This window comes from Corvus kubaryi, unplaced genomic scaffold (genome assembly GCF_017639235.1).
Source record: "Corvus kubaryi isolate FWS band 111438036 unplaced genomic scaffold, C.kubaryi_AGA036_p1.0 136, whole genome shotgun sequence".
Lineage (NCBI taxonomy): Eukaryota > Metazoa > Chordata > Aves > Passeriformes > Corvidae > Corvus > Corvus kubaryi.
Genome location: NW_024580670.1, coordinates 11,811,391 through 11,836,859, shown reverse-complemented (window position 1 = coordinate 11,836,859; position 25,469 = coordinate 11,811,391). Strand labels below are relative to the sequence as shown.

Genomic DNA, 25,469 nt, shown 5'->3' with positions numbered 1-25,469 from the left:
ATTCATGAATTGATCCTCTGTGAGGAGGAGGAAAAAGAGGGATGCTGAACCTGTGTGGGAGGGAAGGGCCCAGTTTTTCTGCCTAGCTGGTGTTTACTTTTGGGGGACTGGTGGATGGACTAGTGGAGGGCTCCAAGCACTGATGGAGCAGGAGGGGTTGGAGTTGCCTGCAGAGGGGCAGCAAAGGCATTTCACATCTGTCCCACTGCTCCTTCCTTTGCGGGTGGGAGGTGTGTAACTGCCTTCCCTGAGAACTGGGCTCCCCATGGGGTGCAGCTGCTTCTCTTCCAGCACTAACACCAGCTGCTTCTGGGAAGCTCTAGGTAGCCCACTGTTTGCCCAAGTAATTGTTTTCATAGTCAGGGAAGGACTCAGATACATTTCTGCCCACTAGAAACTAACGGATAAGATTTATCAAAACGATATGTAAGACCAGGTTAAAGGGAAGAAAAATCTTAATATCTCTTTGCTCGTTATGGTTTTTTTGCCTTGGAAGGTGGAATTCCCACTGCTAGAGCTAGTCAAAACTAGAGGTCGGGGGAGAAATACAGTAGAGCAGATAGCGTGGAGGCTAGTGAAATCAGGGGGTGCTAGCAGGGCTGCAGGGCTCATGATCAAGTGTTGGAGAGTGCTGAAAGGGAGGGACTAGAGAGGTTGTCAGTCAAGTGTTTCCTTCACTGTCAGTGCTAACCGTGGGGTGTGTGCAAGAGGGAGGTGCAGGCTGGTGTGTGAAGCCTTCTGTGTCTTGCAGTTCTGAGACACCGTCTTTCAAAAGTGAGGGCTTACATCCTTAATGCAGAAAAAGCCTAACCCAGGGGGAAAAGACTTTGCTGTCTCTTAGTTCTGTCCGTCCCTCCCTCCCTCCCCCTGTGTAAAACACTAAGCCCTTTGAAGGGTATTCATCTCAACAGAGTAGCTTTCCCCTTTCTAAAGAGGTGATTGTGTGGGAATGCTCCAGAGAGAACTGGTACAATTTTGCTTTGAGATAAGTGAGGCAGGAAGAGGAGTTAAACTGCTCTGGTCGCATGCACAATGAGCCTTTTAATGGACTGTGCTGTAGCAATTTGGTTTTTTTCTCTTTTCCTTTGATGCTGTTGCTAAGGCATGTTTAATTGTTCCCTTTCAGATGCTGTTGAAATTATTCCTGGGTCAGCTTCTAGTGCCTCCTCTATAAGCACGACATCCCTGGATACCTTGTACACTGCTTCTTCTGTGTCCGAGACCGCTCTCCCAACAGCCACCTCCAGTCCTGCCAACACTCCACCCCCTGTCCCGAGCCGGAGTGTCCATACCACGATCACACGCAATTTGGACAGCGGCTCTGTGACCCATTCCCGTTATGGGACTTCCCCAAAGGATTCCAGCAAATCTCCCCAGTCCAAGAGGGCTGCCCCAGCACCGCCAGCTGAAGGGGGGAGCCAGAGGTCCCACAACGTGGATGGGGAGAAGACTTCTCAGGTAAAGAAAACTGCTGTGGCCCCCCCTGCAAGCCTGGATGCCTTCAGCAACCTCTGCCTGGAGGATAAGAAGGCAGCTGGGGTGGAGTCGCTGCCAGCAGAACCCAGTGGCCTGGTGGCCTCCGTGCCCAAGACAATTGGTGCCGAACTGATCGAGCTGGTGCGCAGGAACACCCACCTCAGCTATGAGCTGTCCCGTGTGGCCATCGGCATCGTCATCGGCCACATCCAGACCTCCATCCCTGCAACCAACAGCATCATGGAGCAGATCCTCATCTCTGTGGTGGAGAGTAAGGTAACGTGTGGGGCTTGGAGTGGGGACTGCTGCAGACCGAGCATCAAGGTGTTGTGAGCTCAATGAGCTCCTGATGTTTGGGATGAGAAATGCAGTGAGATCCCAAAGGAAAGGTGGTAGATGGGGGTAAGTGTCCAGCCAGGGGAGCCAGAGGTCTAAGCCAGGTCCGAGTACTGTTAGCAGAGAAGTGGAAAACAGGTGAGTTTATTCCCCAGATGAGCTGCAGATGAATGACATAGTCTTGAGTTGGAGCAGTATCTTGAGCTTGTTCTAAATAAACCTTATGTCAAAATAATCCTATATTTCTCCTTCTGCATCAGTCATTGGAATGGTGAAGTGCACCTGGACAGCCCTCTGCTTTAGCTGGAGGGATAATAAATTTCAGCTCCCACTTGCTCAATGCAGCCCTGAGGAGTGTGCATCATATAAAAATTTCTAAGATTGGAATTCCATTGCTAATGGCAAGATTATAATGAACTGTTCAGAGGCATTCGAATATGGAGAGCTAATGACATTCACGTTTTACATCAAATCATAATCTGGTTGACTGTTTGCACTGAATAGAGGGCCCTGTAAGCAATCATCAAGTCTCTGTTTGTGGCCATAACCCAATGGTTAATTGCTTCCTTCTCCAGTAACAATGCCCTGTCAATGTGTGAACTAGATTCAGCAAAAAAGTTTAGCTGTTTCAAGCAAATGTTCTGGCTCTGTCTTGCATGCTGAGAAGTTCAGTCTTCTGATATTTGTACCTTGTCCAAGATTTGAATATTATTTTTTTCATTAATACCTGTACTCAGGATACAATAAGCTTAATTCCACAGAAGTCATTTAGTGCCAGGTTTCTGCAGAGGGGATTTGAAAGCCTTGATTTCATGGCCATTGCTGCAGACCAGCCTGAAAAGGATGGGAAGAAACTGATGCTGGTGCAGGGATGAGTATGGATCTACTGGTAACTGATATGGTATCTGTCATCTAGGACACCTGTGGGATTTTAAAATGACCAGTAATGTATGGAGACACAGCAGACGTTCTGTGCCATCCTGTTACACCTCTTCATACCTATCTTGAGCAGTACTGCTTTCAGAAGGAGAGCCTGGATGGGCTTGCTCAGTGCTCAGGTGTAAATGTTGTCGATCTGGTGTGCATTTTTTCTGTGTCCCACACAGATGATACAGCTCTGCTGATATGTGGGGGCCTGGTCCCAGGTGAGGTTGTTCACCTGGTGTAGAAGATCAGCTCTAACATTTGGGAGGGTGGTCATGTGTACTTGTGGGCTGGCTGCACTGCCGTAGCTTCACTAGTGTGGTTTAGTGGTGCAAATTATTATCGTTGGCTTTGTGTTGTTCATTATACCAAATCATTCCACAATCTCAGGGGTTTCTGTGTAGAATTGTTGCTGAGTTGTCAGCTCTAGGTCAAGGACTTTTTTTCTTTAATTTGTAACTTCTGAAATCCCTCTACTCCCCAATCCATGCAAATACACGGGCAACTCTTCTCTTGCATATTTTTCAATGTTTTTTCTTCAACTCCCTAAAACAGAGCAAGATATCAGCTTTGATTTAAAGCTTTGGTCTGCTCATAGGAGATACCATACCTGCTTCAACCTTTTGTATCATGTTCTTTAATTAGTTATATCCTTTCTATTCCTATTCCAGTCTTAATTTAGAGTCAGCTCACTGGTCTACTAAATCAATTCCAGAATCCATTACCTTGCTTCTATCCCCAGTGCCTTTTGAAGGTTGAATAGTGGTAGCACTTCGGTCTTATTTACCTTGCTGCTCCTCCAGCAGGGAGTTTGTACAGGGACATTTTTTTTTTAGAGAATAAAAGATGCTGGGACATCATCCTGCTGCTCTTTTCAAGAGGTGACTTAAGGCTAAGTTGGGGGAACAGCAGAGACAAGGAGGATGCTGAGGATCTCACACCTTAGGAAAGATGCTTCAGAGGTACCATACTATTTGGGGAACCCTGATCTGCAGGAGCAAACCTGCCAGGTTGGCTTCCCTGTGTCCGCATTTGGCTTGGCCTTGGAAACGGCCCCTCTCCTTGTCCATGAGCTGGCTCCTGATAAATGTCACAGTGACTGGGTAAGATGCACAAGGTGACTGAAACCTCTTTTCAAAGGCAGCATTGCAGTGACTGTCTAAACTGGAGCTGGCTTTTATGGGACCTCATTGGAAATTTAGACATACCTAAAGATGATAGAGATGCTGCCTGGTTTTTGGGCTTCTAGAAAGTCACCTGGATTAGTAGGTTTTGGTGATATGTGATTGCCTTCAGGTCTGTTGGATTATCTCCCATCTGAGAGGAGGGGGTAGTACTGTAGATATCGTGTCTAAGGAGGTTGAGTTTTGCAGATTTACTAAACTTAGTGTGAGACAACCAGAAGTGCCCAATGCACAAGCTAGCTGCACCTTGAGAGGGAGAACTCAGAAACCACTTATCTGCTTTTTATTAAGATTGCATTGCTGTGTTGTAGTTGTGACTCAGACCCATCTCTGGTTGCCTTAAATTTAAGCTTGAAAACTGCTGACAAAGATGTGTAATGTAGGTCAGTCTTCTAGCTGAGCCCGAGCTGCTGAGTGGGGTCAGACTGTTCTTGGATGTGTTGGAGATGGAGGAACAAGTCAGAAAGTTGATGTGGGAGGTGATGTGTTTCTGGGGGGGGGTTTCCCTTGTAGTGCTGGGCTGTGACCTGCTCCCAGCTGCCCATCACCAGTGCCTGTTGTCCTCAACGAGCTCTGACAAACCTCATGGCTAATGTGGCTGAAACCCTCTCCTTGTCCTGAAGCCCTGTGGCTGCCTTCCCATTCATTCATTGATTCAGCTTTGCTTAAAGGAGACTTGCTTTTGACAAGACACAAAGGCTGCTCTGGGGCTCAACTTCCCATGGGAGCTCTGTCCCCACACTCACCCGAGACAAGGGAAGATCAGCAGGGTGAGTGCTTTCAAGGCGAGTGCTTTGGCTGGGCTGTTAGGAGGACTCCTCCTCAGTGAGATAGTGTAACAAAGGCGAATCTGGAGGGTGGGAGGAATGCATTAATGCCTAGGCAAGTCTTTTTCCTCAGTCATTTCTGGAAGAGCCTTTATGAAGGTCTGTGGCAGAGTACTGCACGCAGCCATCCCGGCTCAGCTGTAATGGTCCCACTCCTCCAGAGAGCTGCTGAGGATGTCTGTGGAGCCCATGTGTGTTGAGCTGCAGGTGGCTGGGACCCCTGAACAGCAAAGGCTGCAGAGACCTTCCCGAGGCACAGCTAATGTGGGGGTTGAAAGCCAAGTGCTGCTCTCTCCCTGTGACACCCACAGGTCTGTACATGGCCGACAGTGCCTCCCTGCAGAGCTGACCTGCCCTGGATGGGGCTGTGTCAGCTGGGAGCTGACCTGCTGCTGCTGAAAGAGTGTGTGTGAAAGGCCTGCCCTGGGACACTTGGCTCAGCTGAAGTCAGGCATCTCTCTTGCACCACGTTTCATCTCATTCAGCAGCTGCTGAGGAGCCTGGCGGTCTGTGTGTGTTGGGAGCAGTGTTAGCTGTCTGGTTTCTGTGGATGGTGTTGCAGTGGGAACAGTTTGCTGCCCAGAGGGTGGAGGAAGCCCCAGAGCAGTCTGCCTGAAATGTGTCTGAAAACTGGCTGTATGGTTTTGGGGCTCATCTGGAGGGAAGATGTGTGTACCCATGGCACTGGTGATCCACTGCACTTGCTGGTGGGGAGGGGGGAAGGGAGGCATGGGAATGGGAAAATAAGAAATGGGCAGGATAGCAGCTGGTTTGCATGGCAGGCGTGGCCACCTCTGAGTAGTGTGGGTATGATAAAGTTCCCAAAATGGTTTGGGGCTGCTCAGGAAGAATGAAATCCCTGCAGCAGCTTGTTCTGCTGGGTTGGGGGCAGGGAACTATTTGAAGCAGCAAGATAGTGCAAAGTGGCATTGTTAGAAATACTGAAATCGCCTTCTGCTTATGGGCTCGCCAGCAGATTCCTGGAAATGACCATATGATGATGCTGCAGGTTGTAGTATCTGCCAAGATGTTTAATAAGCAGAGACCTGACCCTGGTGATGGGAAGGCTGAGAATGGTGCTGATGGTGCACTGAGACAGTGTGAGGTGTAGTTACATGGTCAGATGGAAGAGCTTGTTAATGGATTGATCTCATCCAAGTCCATTAGGAGCTTGGTGCTCAGTGGAGTCGTTAAGGGCTGCAGATGAAGGATTGGAGAAAGTAGATTAATGGTAAGAGGCTGAATAGAGTGATCATTAAAACGAGTACTCATTAAAATGATCATCCAAAAAGAGTCCCAGCAGTGGATTGAGGTAGGACTGGCCCTGCAGTGCTCCACTGAGGAGGATGTGAGTAGGCACATGAATGGAGAACCCTCTCCCAAGCAGCTGGGACAGGCAGGTGACACTGCAGTGCTGTAGGTCCTCCTAGGGAGAAGCAGAGAGATGACAAGATGAAGTAAGTCTCTTAATGTATTTGCTTCTGATAAATCACCATTCAGAGGGAAATTCTTGTGTTTGTACTCAGCTCCTGAAAGCTGTTGTGCTCTCTCACAGCTGGTTACCTGCTTTTCTGCTAGGCCACCCGCAGCTTCCCAAAATTTCAAGAGTGTACAGAGGCTTGTGTTAAACCTGCATGCTCCTTCCTTCATTACCTGCCTGACAAAAATTATGTAAGAAGCAGCAACAAGAAAACTTTTTTATTGTATAACTGAAGCATGGACTTGAAGTCCATTAAATTAATGAAATTAATTCATACCCCAAAGCAAATTACTAACAACTCTGTCTCTAATAAAGCAGGCAAGACATTACTGTTAAACATGGAGTGGTTTCCCCAGAGAGGGCTGGAGGGTGGGAGACGGGCAGGAAGGGCCATCCACGTGCAGGTGTGCAACTGCAAGTGTCCCACCTGGCACAAGACATGGGCTTGTGTCTCCAAATGAAATCCTTCTGCTCTTCTCCCAAAGTGAAGTCTGCCTAAAGGCTTGCTGCCCCTGCCTGCACTGCCAGCCTGTTGGAAGGAGCTGCACCAGGACAGATGTCCTGGCTGTTAAGCTGTAAAGGCCTTTTCTCACTGAGTGATCGTGCCTTGCTACTGCTTGTGATAAGACAGCCTCATCCAAAAATTTTTAGGAATTTGGTCTCAGTGAGTGGGTTTTCACTGTTGTTTGAATTTCTCAGCTTGATTCTCTTCCACCTTGCTGATCTCCTGCTGCTTGTTGTCACTGCTGCCAAACCCTTGTGTATATAATTTAAGCTATTTCACAAATTAGTCCTTATCTCTCTTAATGGTGCCTGGGCTCATCAACTGTGATCAGCTCAGTTCCATGTACTGAACCCCCCTTCTTGCCTTGCTTTCTGGAAACCAAGTGATTCATGTGATATACTTAGGTCCTAGAGGCTTATCCTAAATCCCAGAGCACAGCAGCTGTTGGGGCAGGTTGAACGCTCCCTCAACATTCCCGTCTTTCTTGATGGAGAGGAAAAGCAAAGGAAAGGCAACTGAAGAGTGAGACCTTCATGGCAAGGGTTGTGTATGAGGCAGAAGTGATGGAGATGCAGTTGACAGCAGTTTGAGAAAGGAATGTGTGCAGTAAGATTTACTGAGTGGCTACACACTTCAGAGCTGTGGTGAACAGTGGAGCTCTGCTGTTTGGAATGAAGCAAAACCAAAGCAGCCCATGATGAATTGGTTCCTGTTCTTGCTGCAGAAAATCCAGGCCTAGAGCAGCTGGCATGGAAAGGACCATACAAGTCCTTGCTCTGGAGCCAAGGATTAAAGGCAGATCTGTCCCTTTCAGGCTTGGGGGAGTGGGCAGCAGAGGGAACTTCTCCTGCCTCGAGGTAGCTGTGCAGTGTGGTTTGGTGTCCAGGACACGTCTGTTTTGCTGGGGGTGCTCAGCTGCTGCCTGGCAGTGGTCCTGGCCCATACCAGGCTGGTTTGGCCTTTCCCATTTTTGGGATGATTTCCAGAATCTACAGAGGGTAGAGGCTCCTGAAATAACATGTGTCACAAACTTACTGGTTTTGTACTGCCAGCTCTTGACTGAATGAGGTCAGCTGCCAGTCGTGAGACAAGATTGCAGGAAACAGGCACCCAAACAACAGCCAGCTGTCAGGGCCCTATTAACCAGTGGTTTTGCTGTTGTGCAGAACCTGAGTGCGGGGCTGCCCTCGGGCCAGATCTGCCACGACGAGCAGCGTCTGGAGGTGATCTTTGCAGATCTGGCCAGGCACAAGGATGATGCTCAGCAGCGCAGCTGGGCACTCTACGAGGATGAGAATGTCATCTGCTGCTACCTGGAGGAGCTGCTTCGCATCCTGGTGAGTAAATTCCTCTCTTTACAGGCAGAGCAGAGAAGACAGCCCTGGTGAAGTTCCTTTTATTGACTTCCTTCACCCCGGTGTTGCCACTGGATCTGCTGTTTCAGGGGGCAGAGGTTTCTTGTGCGTCCTTCACTGTCATTGTGAAGCCCTACCCTTCACTGTGGGCTCTGTAGGGCTCTTGAGCTGCCTTTACTCTCCATTCTACCTTACAAAGCTGTTCTGAAAAGCGTTACTGAGCTGTTCTTCATGGGAACTGTGGTATTTACCTATCAAAAGAGGATATAAACCCCCACCTCCAAAAAAACCTAACCTCCCACAGAAAACCTGGAAGTCTCTGGTGAGGGTTGTTGCACTCCTAGGCCCATTTAAAACATCTTCCACTTAAAACATCCTCCCTTGCTGGTGGGTACTTGTGGAGTGAAGCTCATTAAATGCAAAGAACATTCTTTGGTTGCCTTGAAAGTGAGCTTTAAAGCTGTTTTTGTGAGAAAGTATAAAGCATCTGACACATCTGTGCATACAGGAAAGGAACAGGCCCATAGTGAGCAGCAGTGGGATTACTGTCCCAACACTTTCACCAGTATGTACAAGTCCGTCTGTATGTGGGGATGATGTGGGAGCTGCCCTCAGTGCAGTGACACGGTCTGTGCTAGGGGTACTGGTGTGGGCTTTGCTCTGGCACTATTTTGTAGTCCTCTCCAGTTCTGACATAAACAGAACAGGTAAATTTTCTGTAATAAATGCCAAGGTCTTTGTCACTCCACGTACAGCCTGTGCTGCCTCGCTGTGGGCCTGCAGGGCAAGGCAGAGTGGGGTTTTGTGCAACCATTTCCTCATCACTTAGGGGTGGGAGGAGATGTGCTTCTCAGGATGGGAGCAGTGCTGGAGCTGCCCTGTGTAACTGTGTGATGCTCTCAATCAGGTGCTGCTCAGGTCATGTTTTAGATGTTTTCAGCCTGAGACATGCTCTGTGGTGGAGGCGTTTCTCAAGAATCCACTTTGATGCAGAATATGAAAGGTGATGGTTCTTGACCTGTTTTTGTGCTCTGCCTTCAGTTTCTTTGTGAGATGTTGGGGCTACTGACATCTGAAAGCAAGTGGACTCCCTCAAGGTCCCTGCAGCAGGCACCTTCTGCTTTGATGTGTCACTGGGTTACCTGTCCATTCCTTCTTCCAGACAGATGCAGACCCAGAAGTTTGCAAGAAAATGTGCAAGAAGAATGAGTTTGAATCTGTCCTGTCCCTCGTGGCATATTATCAGATGGTAAGGTGGCAGAATGCACCAGACCTCTCTTTTTAAGATTTCCCTGAAGATGCAAAGGAGCAGGGTTGGTATGATGAATATATATATAAGATGTTTCCCTTGGATAGGGCTGTGGTCTCACTGGAATTGCAGCATATTCCTTTCGAGTGCTGGCTAATGTCAATGCTATGCATGAAAGTTGTGTGAAAGAGCAGAGGATGCTGTAGACTTTGAAGCAGTAGCTAGCACTGGGAAGGGTAAAGCTTGCTGCTTTTACTGGTCCGTTGAGGGACAGCATTGGTATCACTGGTATCTAGAGGAAGGATTTCAGAGGATGCCTTGGGAGATCTGACAGGCTGTGATTGCTCTTCTTTTAATTGATGCACTCCTGTTCATTAGTAAATAACTTCACTTAGGAAAGTAGGTAGTGAGTAGAAGCCTTGGGAGTGAGGAAGGAAATCAGTATTCAGAGGGAGAGATTGAAGTTTTGTCTTAAATGCCTATGATGTGTTGCTTTGCCCCCTCCTTCCTGGAATGTTCTGTGGCAGGACTCTGTGGGAGTAAAAAACTTGTCTCCATCTTGTCCCTATGTCCCCAGCTACAGCACATCAAGTCTTGTGGCATTTTGTTTTCATCTGGCACTTCTGTGTCTGAACCCAGACCTCAGCATCAGGGGTCTGTAGCATAGCTGAGAGCAGCAGGGAGGCAGGCTGGGCATAACAGAGCCTGCTGACTTTCACTGCCTGCTCTTCTCTAACCACAATTCCAAGGAAGCCTGACCAGGTAGGGAGCAGTTGGGTGTCCTGTCCTGGCTACTGTCATGCCCAGTGCCAAGGCTTGGCTCACTTGTGTTCTCTGAAGCCTGGAGTTGTTGACTGAGGGTAGAGTATGAAGGGGACCTCAGCATCAGAGCTCCTGCACGGGAGCTGCAGGCTGAGCATCATCTTTGCTGAAATCCTTGCATGTCCCAAAACTTCCTAAAGAGAGCTTGCCAATGTTACATTGTCAGGAAACCTTAATCAGAGCAGCATTCACAAAACCTTAGTGTGCTCAGAGAATCCTGGCTACCCAGCAAATTCAGTCTCTCCGCTGGGGACAGGTATGGGTTGTTGGTGTGTTACCAGATTTAGTGGATGAAATGGGGCATCTCACATCTGAGCTCTGGCTGCCACATTGCGTCTGACCACATGTGGCAACAACCCGTAGCCAGCCCAATTGTGAACATTATTGTAAAGTGATTCCTGTGCTTGTTAAAAGCTTCGAGGTTCACTGTCACCCTGGGAAGGTCTGTGGCTTCCCAACAACAGGAGCTTCTAGAAGCTGTGTCTCTGCTTCAGAGTGAGCCCTCCTCTGGGACATGGTTTGATCTAACAAATTGTTTTTGCAGGAACACAGGGTGCCACTGCGCCTGCTGCTGTTGAAGTGCTTTGGAGCCATGTGCAACCTGGATGCTGCTGTCATCTCAACGCTCGTGAATTCCGTGCTGCCGATGGAGCTGGCCCGGGACATGCAGACTCACACCCAGGGTGAGCCAGAGCTGCTGTTCCCAGGGCCCTGGGAAAGTGTCTTCCCATTACATGATTTGCAGCAGCAGCAGTGGCCCCGCACTGCCTGGCTACTCCACATGCCCAGTGCTCGGGAGGCAATGGTGTCTGGCTTTAAAGTTATTCAGGTTATTACAGCTGTGACTGAGGAATGCACAGGAAGGGATGTTTCAGTCCAACGGTGTGAGGCCCTCCAGCTATTGAACATACCATTAAATGATCTGTGTCACTTCTTGCAGATGTCTTAAAACACATTTTGAGTTGTACCAGTTTTGTTTTATAATGCTGACAAGAGATACCTGCTGATCTCAAGGAAGATCTCTGCAGTTTCTTATAGAGTTTTTTTCAGCTTTCTATACCAAATTTTTGTGGTGTTTCATCCTGGTGAGTGAGATGTGTGCTGGTTAAAGGAAAAGGCCTTCTCTCCACCACTGTGCCAAGAGAGATGGTAGTGCTGTTTTTAACATCGCAGTCCTGGTCCTCTGCAGGATAGTGCCGCAGCCCAGGTTTTCCCAGCTCTTTGCTTTCCATACCCAGGCTTTGCCCTTATGTTCCTTCTACTTCACACACCTCTATTTGTTAGGATGACCTGTCCTTGCTACTAATAGGAATGTCCTTCGTGCCCTCAGAGCTCCTGCTTAGCCCAGTGTCCTTTATCTCTGAGCAGCCAGAAGGAGATGCTGGGGAAAAGCCTAAGAGTAAGTTAAGCATGTAGTAATACTCCCCTGGCATTACCTTCCAGCTCCCCACACGTGCCTGGTCCTGCACAGTCACAGCTTTGCTCCCCATTTTGAAGCCAGGCTGTAGGCCACCACTGCTGGCAGTGGCACTTTCTCTTAAAAGGACACTGAAAATCCATTGTCTTGTGCGAACTGTGACCCACAATTAGAGTAGCTGTCGAGTGACCACATGGATCAAATCAGAAGAGCCTGGTGTTTGCAGCCTTGCTGCCCTGGTTGCAGTCTGTTGGTTTGTTGTGGGTGTCATGAAGCTGCAGAGGGGTATAATTTGGTGATGAGACTCTGTAGGGGTTGGCAGGTCTGCAGAGAACAGGACTGTCCCGTCCATTTCATGTGAGCCAAGTAAATGTCCTAGATGACCACTCTGAACCTGCATAGTAGACATTCCTGTCCCCAGCATCCCAGCAGAGACTGTGCCAACCTGACTGTGGTGGGCAGCATTAACACGGCTCATCTTGTGTCTGGAAAGAGCTGTAGGAGATGAAAATCAAGCCTGTTGCAGAGGGCTTTGTTTCCTCTTAGATGCTTTGAGGTGCAGGCATTTCAAAGGTGAGGATGGTGGCATTTCAGGGCAGGGCGAAGGGCTGGTGGTGTGGCACTGCAGGTATTAGTCCTGTGCTGGCTACGCTTTCTCTTTTGTTACTGCTGCTTATAAATCCTGTGCTGTGAACTTACCACATTCTGGTTATGCATGAGAAGCATCTTCTCCAGGCTGAGGTCTTACTGCCCAAGAAACAAATGCTACTTGGTTATGGGACTGTGACTGTGCTCCTGCAGCAACATTTTTTCTGATTTTGTGCTGCCGAAAATAAACTTTATTGTGCTTCCATCATCCATTCACAAAGACTGTCTCCAAGTGAGCATCCTGTGCACCTTCCCAAACAGAGTTCTGTCTACTGGCCTGTTCCTGAGCTGCCTTTGTGCAGGCAGGGTGGGCTGGTCACACTTGCTGTTCCTTGCCTGGTTGCAGTGATGCTGTGTTTTGCCCGGGGCTGTGTCATGTCAGACAGCACAGCTGATTCAGCCTCTTGGTGGTTGTGGAGCTTTGTGCTCTGACCTGTGTGACTTCTGCACACCTCTGCTGATGTCCAGGTAGTACTGAGGCTGGAGCAGGCCTGTGTCTCAGCAAGTCTTAGCTCTGCTTTGGGGTCCTAAAAGCATGGCAGTGGAAGTGGGTGAGAAGTGGCTCTACGGTGTCCTCTGAGCTGCCAACCTGCAGCTCTGCAGCATCTCCCTTTCCATAGCATCATGTGAAGGTGAGGGTTTTTTCCCTCCTTGCTGTAAGGTGGTCCAGTTGGAGGGTGAGAAGCTGTTCTTCCTTTGCTGACAGACCACTGTGTGGATACAGGAGCCTCACAAACTGGTGTCCTCATCCTGTGCTGCTTTCCTTGTGCTCAGCTTTGTGGTAGGCACTTGTGCAGTGGCATCTGTGCAGCATCCAGTCCTCTCAGCCTTCACAGTGGAGCTGCAGGGGGGTAACCATCCTTGGCCCAAATGTGTCTGTCCTTCAAAGGTGTTTCAGGGCATTAGTAGTTCCCTCCTGCCGTTCTGGTGCTTTACTGCTTCATGTGCTGCCAGCAAATGGCAAGCTTGTGTGAAAACATGACCTTGAATCCTAGAACGACTTGAGCTTATTTTGCTACTAAAAACTGGGGAATAGCTGATCCATGACATGCTGTGGAATAGCTAATCCCTTCTGTGGGTGACTGGAGCCAGAGCAATCAGTGCCAACACTGCACAACTGGGGAGCGTGGAACTGGCCGCAGCAGCTCTGTGGGGTCCCTCCTGGTTTATTATTGAAGAGCAGCTGAGGCAGAAGCTCTGTTTGTGGATGCTGGGTGCCTTTGGTGAGAAGGACTTTGCCCTTGGACTGATGCAGGCGTGTTGGCTGCTGGCCAGTTCTTCTGCAGATGTTTGGGTCTTACTGCTTCTGGACAGCTCCTTCCCTCTGCTACGGCTTGCCTGCACATCTGTCCATGTTAGAATACCTTATAATAAGCCACAGCAAGACAGAGTTAGCCAGAGTAATTCCAAAGAAAACAGACAGGGATAATCCAGTCTATAATCATGACTTTCTCCCTTGTTGCAGCACAGTGTACATGCAAGCCAGCTGTCAGGCTCTTCTCCCTTCAGTCCTAGACAATTGTGTCTGCTCCCAGTGCCCACATTTCACACTGCTGTGTCTAGAAGGTGGAAGCAAGGCCTTCAAAGGCCTCAGAGAAATGCTTTTCATACATGATAGCAGTTTCGCACCACTATCTCAGTAGGCTTCAGCAACACAGGCTGGTGAGCAAACAGCTGCATCTCTCCTGCCTGTCATGGCTGCTTCAGTGATGCTTATCAGTCTGTCATCAGCAGTCCCTCTGCTTCAAGAGAGCTGCATTGATACTATTTAATTTCCTACAGCCACTGGTGCTGCTCTGTAAGGTAAAGCAAAAAAAGCTGTGTTTTGACTGACAGTTACTCTGTTCTTCAGCATGGTGAGTCTTGGAGTCTTGCCCTGCTGCATCTGGGACACTCCCAAAAACTTGTACAGCATGTGCAGAGTGAGTGTCCTGGGTTAATCTGGATTTGCCCCAAGTTCGGGTTTCTGGCTGGTTTCAGCATCCTTTGATTTGTTGTCTTTAGGGAAATACAACAAGGTTTGCCTCCTAATCACATAGACTGCTGTCAACCAGGATGAAGGGACATCAGTTAATGGCAGAAGGACCAAGGAGGTGTAAAACTACTCTCTTCCATCTCTAGTCTGTTCTTCCATATTTGCTACAACCATGTTAATCACTGGCTTCTGGCTCTCACTTTATTTTATTGCTCCTGATGTGATGAGAGAAAATGTTTTGTTGATGAAAGCCTTTCTAGGAACATGAGAACAGCAGCTCCCTGTGTCTACCTCCTGCAGTATCCTGCCTCCAAGACCCAACTCCCATTGGGAGCCATGGAGGAAAGAATGAAGAAACCATGTGGTGAACAGTTTGTCAGATCCCCTTTTTTGCTGCCGTGTGCTTTGGCATCACTGTCACCTTATAGCTGAGAACTTCTTATATAAGTATGAATTATATTTAAGTCATTAAATATCCTCCCTCTCTGTTTACAGAGAGTAAACAGCAGTTTTCAGCCTTCCTTTGCTGCCACATGGTCTACAAACTCTTGTTAATGCTGTAGTATCTGGTTAAGCTGCAAATTATCTATTTTTACTCAAAGTACTTGCTGATTGAAAACCAAGGCCTCGTGTGGAGCTCTGACAGAATCTGTGTGTGCTTTGAGTAGAGGGGCTTTGCTGACAGAGCTGACTTTCCAGGGGGCAAGGGGCTGGAATGATTTAGTAGCATTTTGTTCCCTATGTTGACAGTAAACCCGAGAGCTGTCAAATGTCCCAAGTCCTTTGGCCAAGTCCAGGAGTAGGTGGTGACAGTGAAGGCATCAGCCCTTGCAGTCAGAGCCAAACTGCAGGGTGCAGGTGCTTAGAGAGGGGCTGATTTGTGCACAAAGAAGTGAAATACCTTAAAGGGTTTGGAGGGGGCCATGGAACTGGTGTGTATTGTGCAGGGCAGCAGTATGGCCAGGAAAAGCATCATAGATTGAAGGGGCCTTTTTCTCCTGTAATGAAAAGTAGTTTTGGTCAGTTTTTCATAAATACACCTTCAGTTTCCTTGTGCCCCAGGGCTCTTTCTGGAAGATGTAGCCAAACTTTATTTAGCCAGTATGTGTGGTAACCTATATATAATAATACTCATTTTCCTATTGTCTTCAGACTTGCTGAACTGGACAGAGGCTACATTTGATGAGGGCACAGATCCTATTCCATGACTTTTTTTTGTTCTGCAAATATCTATTGAGAGATATCCATTAATTAAAATTCAGGAAAGACACTGGCAGGGGTCCTTTGGAGCATTCTCATAAAACTGCTGCCAGCAAAAATTGTGTTGGACTAGCAGGCTCTGGGATGTATCAGTGCTGGAGACGTGGCCTGGGAGGTGGGCAGATGCACAGCCTGAGCAGTGATCTGGTCTCCCCAGGGACCTTTTATACCTTCAGGTAGAGCTGAGGTAGCAAAAGTAGAGCAGTGCAGAGATGGTAACAAGCAGCATGGCTGTCTGGGGGTGGTGTTGGTTGGAACAGGCAGTATTTTGAGCTGGCCAGATGGATGCTTTTTCTGGGTTCAGTAATTACATAACTATGGGATGTGTCCTGGGACTGTGCAGGGGAGGTTTTTAATTATTCAGATCAAGTTTGCCCAGATCCTCTGAAGTAGAGGGGTAAAACATAGAGGACTCTTGTTATGATTATTTTTAAATTGCTTTGGAAACACACGGCACAGAAGGCGTGTGGTGTGCTAAAATGGGGAAAAACACCCTTACAGCTCAGTCAATACAGGAATGAAGAGCAGGCTAATCAGTGTTAAATGCCTGCATTAAATGTGTGACTTGGCAGCTGCAGCCGGGGGAAGGTTTCACATCCTCAGAAGAACTAATGACAGGACCTTTGTCTTGCAGATCATCAAAAGATGTGTTACTCTGCACTGGTGCTGGCCATGATGTTCTCCATGGGGGAGCCCCTGCCATATCACCACTATGGTAAGAGTGGGTTGTGCTCATGGCAGAGCTGCTGGTGGGATGTCTGGGGCATGCTGGCAGACACAGGGAAGGGACCTTTCCTGATGGTCAGGGTGGGGGACAGCTCAGTGGAAGGCCCAGCAAGAGTAGGGTCTGTTGTTTATCAGTAGAGCCTGGCAGCTGAAGCACTGGGCTGAGATGCCAGAGTTCCAAGGAGCAGCACAAATCTGGGTTAGAGCAGTGGAGGACTGAATGCCACGCTGCAGGCAACATGGATTTGCCCATCCCTGTGACTAAGTGGCATTTTGTTTTACCTCTGGCCTGTGTGAAAGCACACACCTCTTACTTGCTTTGGAGACCGTCTGCTGATGAGGCTGAGATCCCAGATCCCTGCACAAACGCCCACTAAGGCTGTCAGCTGCATCATGTGGCCTCTTTCTGGTCTCTCTTCTAGCAGGATAGTGCAGCCCTGTGTAGTTCAGGCTCTTAGGGAAAATGGAGATGATTAAGGGTATCACAGTCAATAATGAAGTGCAAATATTCTCCCTGTTTTATCCTCTGTCCTTTCATTTCAGCCAGAAAGCCCTGCCTGCTTCTTCCCAAGGCTGTGTTGTATTTGGGAAGTTCTGGGCTTAAGTTTCCTGGAAATGCAGTAGAGATTTTTATAAGTATCTTGTCAGCAGCATTACCTTAACACTGGGTAAACCTGTACAAGATTTAAACTGGTGCAGTAGAGACTGGAATGAGCCTCTACACCTCCTGTTTTTCTCTCCTTGTGTAACCCTGGCAGTTATTTCCTGCAGGTGGACTTATTTGCCTGAGCTCCTGAGCTTTCCTAATAGCTAAATTGAAAACTTGGTTATTACTAATGATCTAGATTATTAGGGCTTTTTTTTTAAAGACATTAACTAAACCAGTGGTCAAGAATACCAATCTCTTCCTGACTTGAAGCCCTCACTGGTGGCAGTGGCTCTGCAAAAAGCTACAGCAGGATTTGGTGTTTTGTTTACTCAAAAAAAATTGCCAGTTGGGGGACCAAATTTCAGCATTCCCCTGCACTGTGTCTCACACAAAGAAGCTTCAGTGGTCTGTCTAGTCCACTTGAAGAGCCCTTCATTCCCTGGAGACTGACACTAGCACTCAACTAATGGTTTTTAAGCATAAAAGCACAGAGAAGTAGCTTGGATGGTCCCTTGTTGGCTTGGTTTGTTTTCACTGTGCTGTAAATGCCCCTTTCTCCTTGTGCAGAACATCTCAACTCTCAGTTTGTGCAGTTCCTGCTGGATGTGATTGAGGACGGGCTGCCCTCGGACACCACTGACCAGCTGCCTGACTTATTTGTCAACGTCCTTCTGGCCTTCAATCTCCACATTCCAGGTTAAACTGGTGCTGCTCTGCCTTGGCAGGATTTCAGTGGTCTGGAGTGAGGGTGTGAAAAATGGGGAGGGAGAATCTTGCTGGGTCTTGATGGTGCTATAACCACCAACCAGCTCCCTTAGTCTCTGGCACTTCGCTGTGTTTAAATATGGTGCAATGGTATGCCAGTTCAGAAGAAAAGTCCTCTGCCTTCTGCAGGTCTTGGCAAAGCTTCTGCTTCCCTGTCCACACTGCCTGAAGTTCACCCAGTGCCAAGTTGTTGGGGTCAGGCCCTTCAGCATTGGCCTGAGCTGTGCTCTCCCCTGTTTGCATTGTTCTCTGTCCTCCCTGCCCTGCTGAGCTCCATGAGGACAGACAGCACATCAGGTCCCTAGGGAAGGGCATCTTCCCTCCCTCTGCCTGCACATTTTGAAGCCTGTTGGAAGATTGGAGCATAGTTCCAGGTCCTGCTAAGAGAAGACACTCCTTAACCCAGTCTCCTGTTGCTCCAGTTGTCTTCAGTTAATTAGTTTCCCTTCATCTGCTTCATGACTTCATCCTTGACTTTTTGGAGAGAGGGGAGGATAAAGCAGCAACGATATGTCCAGTTATTTACCTGTTATTTTGGGTTGCGCTTCATTGAAATTTATGCAAAAGTTTCTAATTCCATGTGAAAGTTGATTGCACAGAGACTGATTAAGTATATCTCAGCTGCTTTCATTCACTACCCCTTCCCACACTTACCCATATCCTTGCTGGCTGCAGTAATTAGGCAGTAGTGCATGATAGGCAGTGTGTTTCTGGGGATTATTGCCCACCTGGGGCATAGCCAAGAGCAGTGACTTGTTCTCTGATGCTAAGAACATGGTAAATGATGTTCATGTTGCTTATTAGTGGATTGAATTTTTTATTCCTCTGTCTGAAAGATTCATCTGTCATGCAGTTTGGTGATGCAGCATTAGTTCAAAAACTCTCCTAAATGCATATTATATTGATAGCATTCAGGATTCCGAGACATTTTTCAGCCTGTGAAATACTACAGGCCACAGAGGTAGCCACACTGTGCTGTGCATGTGATTGAGTGTGCACGCTCACGCACGCACATAAGCTCTGCTAGGGTAAGTGTATTTCACAGCAAATCACCCCCAGAGCAGGCAAGGGGCCAGTTCCTGGAAGAAGTCTTCAGCCTGTACCCTTGCACAGCACAGTGTTTAGTGCTGAGAAAAACTTTTCTCTTCTGGGATGCTCCTGGGACTCCTCTTAAGAGAGCTTGCAAGACTCTAAGTTCCAGAAGGGCACTGCTGATAGGAAGTTAGAAGGTACCAAAGAACGGAGCCCTTGGCTGCAGAGGGTTGTGAGCAGAGGTAATGTTTGACAACATAAAGCCTTTGCAAGGTATTTCCCAGCATTTGGCTGGCAAGGTGGGAACCCACACATGAATCAGGTATACGGAGAAAGCACCAAATCCCCAGTGTTTCATGTGCTGTTTCCAGATTTATTTCACCTTCCTTCCCCCTGCCCACTCACTCTGTGGGCCTGAAGCTTTTCATAGCCCTGATAGACTGTGGTTCCCCAAAGCTTCCCAGAGCACTGATGTGAAATAGGAGCCACCCATTATGTGTTTTTATCACCGTGGTCTTCAGGAGACAAAGGGAGATGCTGAACAGGTTTCTTCCTTAGTTCCAGAACACAGTGTGATCATGACTACTATAAGCAAGCACTCCAATGTCAAGACTTTCACAGAGAAGCTGCTGCTGCTGCTGAACAGAGGAGGTGAGTGTGTGTGGCACTGTTACGTGCCTGGCAGGGGGTGCACAGAGATGCTTGGGGAGATAAGCCCCATGCTCATTAGGGGGTAGGATGTCGGGGATGCAGGTAGCTGAGGAGCGGTCAGCTCAGGCAAGACGTGCTGCTTCCTGGTGAGTTTGTGAGAGTGACAGTCTGCATTGCTGAGGATGGAGCTGCACAAGGAATGAGGTGATGGCTGATGGCATCTAGGGAGAGAGGAGTGGCTGCCATTTGCATATACTTCTGGGTCAGATCAGCTCTGTCTCAGAGCAAGGACCAGCTGCCGTGGCAAGCTCTTGTCTGGGAGGAAAGCTGGTCCTGGGCCACTTCTGTCCTTGGACAGGCAGAGGACTCGATGTGTGCTGGCACACAAACCTCTGCCCATGCTGGCAAACATCTGCCCTGGGGGACAGATGCAGAGGGAGCTTTTGTCTTCTGAAATGCTGCTGAGAGTGGAACTTTCCATTTCTGAATTGCCAGCAGAGGGTTAGCCTTGTGTCTGCTCCAGGCATGGAGTGAAATCCAGTGCACTCGTGGAGCTGTTGCAGAGCAGATTTCTGGAATGCTGGAGATCTCCACAGGAAGAGCGGTGCCAGGTCTTTCAGCCCGTGCTGCAGGCCGCTATTGTGCTTTCTAATACCTTCTGGAGCACAGAGGCTTTGCTGCCTGAGAGAACTCATTTTGTTGAGTTGCTGGAAATAACCCATCCTGTGATGCTTGCAGCTCATCTTACTCTGGCTTTAGTTCTCTTTGGGGCTGCAAATCACTGTCTCCACACTATATCAGCTTGAGGGCAGCAGGCACCTCAGTGCTCTTCTGTCTGGCCTCCTCCCAAAGCCTTTGTTTAGTCCTTTCCCTGCCAGATTCCCTGCAGGGATCACTTTTCAGTGAGGAGCTGGGAGAAGAAAGAGGGGGGCCACAACCTAATGAAGATGCTTCTCTTTTGCCCGCCTTCCTGACAACTGCTGAGGGAGCTGCCCATGGCCCAGAGCCCCTCTTGGAGTCTGCAGGGATGTTTTGCAAGAGAACAGGATGCGGTGGCTCATTTAAACTTGGAAGTGTTTCTTTTCTTGCTTCTGGGATAGTACTAGCCTGGTCTCTGGTGAAAGCTTGTTTCTGGTACAGGCTCTGATGGGCTTTTCAGAGGGGTTATTGGACCCCTCTTAATAAACCAGGGAGAAAATGAGTGGTGGCTGTTGAGCAAAAACGGGAGATACTTAGAGGCGATGTGCTAATGAGCTTTCACCTGGCATGGTAGGTGAACTATAAACAGTGATTAAGGCTAATCATAACAAGTTTGGTCTCATCTTGGTAGCCTGCAGAGCTGCCATCCTGATTACACACCTTTGTGCAAGGCACTGAGGTCTTTGGGCACAAAAGCTATCCATGGACAGGGAGTGGCTGGCCAAGGGCAGGGCAGCCTCCTCTCCAGAGCCAGAGGGTCTAATGAAGGGAAGTGCACGGAAGATGGAACAGTGGCTCAGCACAGTCTCTTCTCTCTACCTCCCCCAGATGATCCAGTTTGCATCTTCAAGCATCAGCCTCAGCCACCACACTCAGTGCTGAAGTTTCTGCAGGACATCTTTGCCAGCAAGGATACAGCCAGCATCTTCTATCACACGGACATGATGGTCCTGATAGACATCCTGGTGCGGCAGATTGCTGATCTCTCCCCTGGAGACAAGGTGCTCACAGTAACCCATGGGCACTGGGGAAGGGAGCACAGTCCCAAAGCAATGGTGTTTTTCCTGGCCCCCATGGGGCCTGCTGGTGCAGGCAAGAGTGGAGTTCTGGGGTGGGCACAACATTTCTGGGTGCTTAAATCAACCTTGGGAGCTGAGGAGAAAGGGAGGATTTATCCTGCCCAGCACACCAGCATATTTGAAGAAAGATCTGCCAGGCTTCTGGTGGTTTGCACCCTTCTGACCATGGATCTTTGGGAAGAGAGACCCTCTGTGAGTAATAGTAGTAGGAGGACTCTCTCTCGCTTGGTGTTGCAAGAGGCAGGGGATGTACACGTGTTTGAGGGAAGGGGAGGAGCAGCACTCTGTTGCTGTGGGAAAAGCAGAGTTTTCCATAGTTACTAATGATACTTAAGGAAAAGCAGGTGCCTCTGGAGTTGTGCTCTGGTTGATGGTGCAGCAGCAGCTGTTCCTGTGCTCATGCTGTAATGGAGGCTGGCATACTTGTTTATCTCACTTCAAATCTTTGACGGTGCTCTGTGGTTTGTCTCCCCTCCCACTTGGCAGCTGAGGATGGAGTATCTGTCTCTGATGCACGCCATCATCCGCTCCACACCCTATCTGCAGCACCAGCACCGCCTCGCCGACCTGCAGGGCATCCTGCAGCGCATCCTGGGCGAGGAGGAGGAGGACCAGCAGTGCCAGATGGACAAACTGATCATCTTGGAGATTTACAAGGAGTTCCCAGAAATCTCTTCTGGTACCAGCTAATGCTCCTCAGCTTGGACTGGAGTTTGAACCACTTGGATCGACTATGTCTTTTGTTGACACTTTCTCCCCATTCCCTTCCAGTACAGCTCATACCTTATATCCCTCTGTGCGAGGCCTAAGGTTGGGACAGCGTTCACCGGCCCTTTGGAAGTGCCAGCAGCAGAGAGGGCATGGGGTGCCCCTGGGGCCTGGTGCCGGGGCAGGCAGAGCGGGGTGGGCGCTGGCGCGTGGTTTGCCTGCAAGACTCAGCAGGAGCTATTTGGGCAGCTGGTGTTAGTGGGAAGGGCAGAAAGCTTGTGGGGGCTTAGTAGCCAGCATGGGGGGATGTTTAGCTTGCACTGGTGTCCCGAGGTCCTGAAGAGAAAGGCCTTTGCCTTAGAGTATCACTTCTTTTCCATGTGCGTCTCTCTCCCTGCAGTGACCAAGTGGAGTCCGCTGGTGCTTGGAAGAAGCTTTTGTAACATCTGTTTTGTTTCCTGCTGCTAGTGCCAATGTGCTGCAGCCCTGCCAAGGGAAAGTAGCTGCTCGCTGTCTAACGCCTCGTCTAGTGAGCCTTTCACTCCCTCCTGGCCCTCAGCTTTGCCTCTGGGCAGCAGCCCACCTTGGGTCATGGAGGCCTTACCCCAGCAGCTGCTTTTCAATCTGCTTTCTATAGTGATGTTTAAATCTGAATTTCTTGCACACTGTGGCAGCCTAGAAGTAACAGCCACGTGGGTGACACTGCCCTTAGGAAGCCCTTGGCCGGACACAGCACAAAGACGTGTCCTGCCAAGTGAAGCTGCCGCTTGCCACCTCTGTTGCAGCATTGCCCTGAGCAGAGGGGCTGCCTCTGGGCAGGCACGCTCTGTTCGTGCAGCGTGTGCATTTCTTGCCTTGAGCTTCATAGTAGCTCTGCCTCGCTGCCCTCCCTGTCCCTGTGGCAGCGCTCAGAGGCAGCGTGAGCCTGGTGTCCAGTAGCTGTTTGTGACTATGCTAAGTGTGGGGAACCCTTATTTATATTTCCTCTAGGTTTCTAGCAAACGGGATTAACCTGCTTCCCTGGTCCAGATAGTCACACACACTAACGTGGGTCTCTTAGATATTTGTGTGCGCAGTGTGGTCACTCCCTGTCCCCAGGTCTTCCTTTGCAGTAGCCAGTGTAGGAGCTGTTGGAAAGTGAAACTGGAAATACTGGGCACTGTATTTACTTTACTGGTTTTTTTTTGTTTTTTTTTTTTTTTTTTTTTTTTTGTTAGCTTGAGGGGATGGCACAAGCTCTGCAGGCCTGGACTGGCCACTGGGGCAGTGATGCTTGAGAATGGAGGGTTGGCCTGGCAGCCAAGGGGGGCAAGGAAGTCAGCCTGGGAATGCCCAAGCTTAATAACCACCCTAGTAGAAAAACCTATTTTTTCCCTGTAAAAATGTATGAATGTCAAAAGGGATCCTGTATTTTCTTAAACACTAAGTGTAACCTGCAGAAGAATAAAAATGTCTTAAACTGGACTTCTGTGAGTGTAGCCCTGCCTGCCCAATCCTGTCATGGGGGCACCAAAGCAGGCGTGGTTGGGTGCCTGCTGCCCATGGAGGCAAAGCAGTGGGTGCTGATCTCCAAATGGGGGTAATGCAGTAATTTTCCCTCACAGCTTCTGGCCTTGTTTTCTTCTACCATGTTGCTGGCTGACAAGGAAGGGTGGAGGGCAGCAGCCCTTGCTAGGGCCACAGCCATCATTCCTGGGGCCTGCCCAGCATCGCTGCTGCACATTCAGGGTTTGGCAGAGCTGGACTCACGGCTGGCTCCCCGCAAGGTGTGCGCAGCCTCAGCTGGCTCCCGGCTGCCAAGGCAGCGAGCCCGTGCAGGACGGGTTTAATGGTCTGTAGCGAGTGTAATGAATCGCGCCTTGGCTGCGGATCGGTGCTCCCAAACCTCAGCCTGCGCCTGCAGCTCTGAGGTGCCTGGGATGGCAGGGGTTCTATGGTGGGAGGACAGCAGGCACTGGGCAGAGCACTATGTTGGCAGCAGGAAGCTGGTCTCTGCTCTTGGCTCTGTGTCAAGGGAGCCAGCCGGGCCATGGGCACAGCCCTGCCAGGGCAGGGGTGTAAATGCCAGGTGCAGGCTGTGCCACTCCAAACATAGGGATAGCATCAAACACAGCTGCCTGCAGAATTGGGACCAGGGCTGTCCTTGCTCCTGCCTCTGGCCTGTCTCCAAAGTCCCCAGGTGTGTGGCCTTGAAGTGCAATTTGCACACCTGGGGGCAACCATGACACATAAGGGCTGCCAGTGCTCACTGGTGTGTCCCCCATGGTGGCTCTCCTGTGCCCCATTGCTCTGTGCAGCACATGGTTGCATGTACCTGTGAGCCAACCTTGGCTTGCTTCTGAGTGCTGCTGGGGTTTGTTGTTGGCTCATGACCTGCTGCTGTGGTGGGATGTTCATCTGGCACTTGCCCTCAGTGACGCAGCACAGGCTTTGCTGTGCCAGGCAAACCCAGCAGTAGCAGGACCTGTGGCTCTGCTTGCCACGAGCCCAGACTGCAGAGCTGGTGGCTCCCATTGGTATCCCCAAGCCACTGCTGTCCATGGGGTTGCTCACCCCGGCCCAGCTGCAGAGTAGCATAACACCCTCTGCCCCACCACCCGCAGCCAGGGCTGGGAGAGCTGGGGGGCAGCTGGCTGTGGGGTCCAGGGGGAGAGATGCAGCTGCTGCCCAGGAAAGGCCTTCACACATCACAGGGAATCAAACTGCAGCGTGTAAACTCACTGCCCCCAGCCTGCTCAGCGGGTCCTGCTCTCCGTGTAGGTGAGACACTCGAGATTGTTTGCTGTAATAGGCCACAATTAGAGCAGTGTCTGCTCGTATTGGTGTTTTTATTGTAGTGCAACAGTGAGGGGTGTTGGGGGGTTGGCGTGGGGGGGAGTGATGCATTGCCTGTGACCTGCGCTTCTGCTTTATTGTCTGGAATGATTCAATTACAACTATTTTGTGGCAGTAATACCCTGATACTTTCCTCCTCCTCCCCTGAGCTGTCAGCTGGGTAATTAGAACAAATAAACTTGAAAGCCTTCATTACTTTTAAAAAGTATTGCCTCTCTCCTGATTTGGTTTCCTGATGGCACATCCCCAGTTTGAGGAGGTGTGATGTATGATCCAGCTAGCATGTTCCTGTTGCACATGGGTGATGAGCTGCCCTATGATAAATGAGGTTTCTAGGGTGAGCTGTGTGCAGAGCCAGGGCTGCTCTGGCATTATCCTAACAGCACTGGGAGGGCTCAAGTGGATGCTTAAGGATCTGGAGGGGAGAAGGTAAATCCCCCAAGAGCACAGCATGCCTAGGGCTGGTATGGCTACAGCCCTCTCAGTGCTGGTGCAGGACCACCCAAGCCAGAGGCGCTATGTGGTGGTTGAGGAGTTAATCACAGCAGATTACCCATCCTGTGGAGTTCATAAATTAACATGTTGGCTTCTCCAGAGGCTTAGACATCCACACTCACTGGGTGTCAGCCCTGAGCATTGTGTAAGCACCAGGGGAACTTCTCTCTGGCACATGCGGAGCTGCACTGGCCACCACTTTAGGGCCTGCCTCATATTTCCCATTGCGGTCCTAAAACGTGCTCGGCACAAGCAACAGGGCAAGGACAAGCCCTGCCTGCTCTGCCCACCCTGTGGCTTCCCCGGTGATGGCCAGGCCTTGGCTTCTGCAGGGGTGATGGGAGGGAATCACCAGCCCTGCATGAGGCTAGC

At 49.6% G+C, this 25,469-nt stretch overlaps 1 protein-coding gene across 3 annotated transcripts in view; it reads left to right on the top strand.

Annotated features, from left to right (window-relative positions):
* The window catches only part of NCKIPSD (NCK interacting protein with SH3 domain), a 48,951-nt gene extending 25,720 nt beyond the window's left edge, over positions 1–23,231 (top strand). For all 3 annotated transcript variants that reach the window (XM_042017331.1, XM_042017324.1, XM_042017338.1), the window contains exons 5-13: positions 1,127–1,752; positions 7,899–8,069; positions 9,250–9,336; positions 10,703–10,841; positions 16,093–16,173; positions 17,401–17,529; positions 19,189–19,281; positions 20,809–20,981; positions 21,546–23,231. In XM_042017331.1, coding sequence (XP_041873265.1) covers positions 1,127–1,752; positions 7,899–8,069; positions 9,250–9,336; positions 10,703–10,841; positions 16,093–16,173; positions 17,401–17,529; positions 19,189–19,281; positions 20,809–20,981; positions 21,546–21,749 — 1,703 coding nt within the window. In that variant the 3' untranslated portion in view covers positions 21,750–23,231. The remainder of the gene's footprint in view (positions 1–1,126; positions 1,753–7,898; positions 8,070–9,249; positions 9,337–10,702; positions 10,842–16,092; positions 16,174–17,400; positions 17,530–19,188; positions 19,282–20,808; positions 20,982–21,545) is intronic.
* Positions 23,232–25,469: the final 2,238 nt, after the last annotated feature.